Source organism: Gossypium hirsutum, chromosome A04, assembly GCF_007990345.1.
Source record: "Gossypium hirsutum isolate 1008001.06 chromosome A04, Gossypium_hirsutum_v2.1, whole genome shotgun sequence".
Lineage (NCBI taxonomy): Eukaryota > Viridiplantae > Streptophyta > Magnoliopsida > Malvales > Malvaceae > Gossypium > Gossypium hirsutum.
In genome coordinates, this window is record NC_053427.1 from 16,335,203 (window position 1) to 16,337,937 (window position 2,735).

General features: G+C 36.9%; 2 protein-coding genes across 2 annotated transcripts; one reads left to right on the forward strand and one right to left on the reverse strand.

The window, feature by feature from the left end:
• Positions 1-396: 396 nt before the first annotated feature.
• LOC107916860 (pentatricopeptide repeat-containing protein At5g57250, mitochondrial-like) lies at positions 397-2,164 on the forward strand (the record flags this gene model as incomplete). Its single annotated transcript, XM_041111181.1, has 1 exon — positions 397-2,164. A coding segment is annotated over one exon (1,437 nt), but the record flags the coding sequence as incomplete, so codon positions are not given.
• On the reverse strand, positions 1,980-2,735 carry LOC107953027 (metallothiol transferase FosB). Its single transcript, XM_016888254.2, has 3 exons — positions 2,538-2,735; positions 2,345-2,459; positions 1,980-2,270 (listed from the first exon to the last, which is right to left on the reverse strand). The coding sequence occupies exons 1-3, from the start codon at positions 2,702-2,704 to the stop codon at positions 1,980-1,982; spliced, it is 573 nt and encodes a 190-aa protein (XP_016743743.2). The 5' UTR covers positions 2,705-2,735.

Below are 2,735 nucleotides of genomic sequence, written 5' to 3' on the forward strand. Positions count from 1 at the left end.
CTAATTTCCCTTCTTTGATCCTCTCAATCAAGGTATTCTCAAATTATTTTCCTACTGTTTTTGGGTTTTTTTAACCCTCTGTTTCATTCAGTCCTTTGGCTTTTTTTTTCCTCCATTTTTTTCTTCCTTCTCTGTTTCATTGTTTTTTTTGTTAATTTTGCTTATGTGATTATAAACACAGTGAATTTAGTGTTGGGATAGCTTTGATGTTACTGGGTTTTATTTTTATTTTTACAGTTTCTTTTCTCTTTTTTTCCTACTGGATTTTATGCTGCGTTTGATTGAATCTTTTTGTTAATTTTTGCTTTACTTTCTATTCATATATGTTTATGAGTGATGATAAAAAATGTGAATTTAGTATTAGAACAGGTTTGGTTTTAACGGGTTTGATTTCTTTTTGCTGTCATCCGAAACAACCCAGAGAAGGGTCTTTTGTTGTTAAAGGATTGCTTGAGTGATTCTGGTACATTGCCTTCTTCTTTTACTTTTTGCTCGTTGATTCATGGTTTTGTATCTCAAGGGAATATGGATAGAGCAATTGAGGTGTTGGAGTTGATGACAGGTGATAATGTTAGATACCCTTTTGATAATTTTGTTTGTAGTTCAGTGATTGTTGGTTTTTGTAAGATTGGGAAACCTGAAGTTGCAGTTCGGTTTTTCGAAAATTGTATGAATTCAGGAGCTTTAAAGCCTAATGTTGTTACTTATACAGATCTTTTAAGCAGTTTTAATCTGTTGGGTAAATTTGATGAGGGTTGTGAGTTGGTTTATAGTATGAAAAAGGAAGGGCTGGCTTTGGATGCTATTCTTTATAGCTGTTGGATTTTAGGGTATTTTAGAAATGGGTGTTTAATGGAGGCTTTGAGAAAATATAGAGAGATGGTTGAAAGAGGAATAAACCCTGATACTGTGAGCTACACTGTCCTTATTGATGGGTTTTCGAAGGAAGGTAGTGTTGGGAAGGTTGTTGGATTTCAGAAGAAGATGTTGAAAGACGGGGTGATGCCGAATGTGATTACGTATACGGCAATCATGTTAGGTTTCTGTAAGGAAGGGAAATTCGAGAAGGCATTTAGGTTGTTCAAGGAAGTTCAAGATATGGGGATTGAAGTGGATGAGTTTATGTATGCAACGTTGATTGATGGAGCTTGTCGGAAAGGAGATTTTGATTGCGTCTTCCATTTGTTAGATGGAATGGAGAAGAAAGGGATTAAGCTAAGTGTTGTTACTTATAACATAGTCATCAATGGTTTGTGTAAGGTTGGGAGGACATCTGAAGCAGATAATGTATTCAAAGAAGTAGCCGGTGATATTATAACATACAGTACTTTGTTGTATGGTTATACCGAAGAAGGGAATATAAAAGGAATTATTAAGACGAAAGAAAAATTGGAAAAATCTGGTCTTTGTATGGATGTTGTTGCATGTAACATACTTATCAAAGCATTCTTTATGGTTGGTGCATTTGAAGATGCTCGTGCACTCTACCAAGCAATGCCGGAAATGGATTTAAATGCAGATTCGATTACTTATTGCACAATGATTGATGGCTACTGTAAAGTGGGCAGAATAGAGGAGGCACTTGAAGTATTTGATGAGTATAGGGTGTCATTAGTTTCTTCTGTTGCATGCTATAATTGTATAATAAGTGGGCTATGCAAACAGGGAATGGTCGATATGGCCATTCAAGTGATTATTGAACTTGGTGAGAAAGGTTTCATTTTGGACATGGGTATCTCTATGATGTTGATCCGGGCAGCTTTTTCTCAAATGGGTGCAGTGGGTATAGATATATTACACAAGGATTGCAACTCAATCTCACATACTTATTAACTGCTATAACCATTACGAAATACACAAGTTGTTCAGGAAAAACAAGACAGCACACCATTGTAAGACTTGTGAAAACAATTGCAGAATATAATAGCAGAAAAAGAAAAATGAAAGTTGCTCACAGTTTTTCTTTTCCTTGTGCTGATTCAAAATGAAATGTTCAACATTTCCATGCTTAAGCTCTCCATCATGGCGTTTTCCATGAATCCGCATTTAGCCGGTGCAGACTTGTAGAAACTGCTTAGCCTTTGCTTGAATGAGCATGAAGAAAGAGGAATGATAGGAATGTTCTCACAGTTGCAGAGCTCAACCATGTAACCATCTGGATCATGAAAGAATACCTGATCAACCCTGTTCCCTTGGTCTTCGACCACCGCCGTAACATACTTCATTCCCATGTCTTGCAGCCTCCTCATGACAAGGCCAACATCAGTACACTGCTATTTCAAACAGAAACTTGTTAGTGCTGCTTGGTTTCTGAAAGATTCAACTTGGTTTCATTTTGCTATACCTGGAAGGATATGTGATTATCCTTTGGATTAATCGGTCGAGGTTCAACGATAGTGTCGAAATCATCGATTGATGGATTCTCAATTAAGTGTATCCCAATGCCATAATTATACAACCTGCATCAGTTGTTCAGTTAGTATCCTGTTTCATTCAACACTGGATTTTACTAAACAAGGGTAGAGCAGTAAGGTTACCAAGCTCCATTGAACTTGAAAGAAGAAGGGCGTTTGATGGAAACAAAGCCCAAAACATCTTCATAGAACCGCACTGAATCCCAGACTGATCTACACAACAATGAGACATGATTCAATGACAGAAGTGGCAATGCCTCAAAGTTGTTTGCTTCCACAGAGTCCAACATGGTTTCACTCTTATTTGGGTTTCAAAGGAGA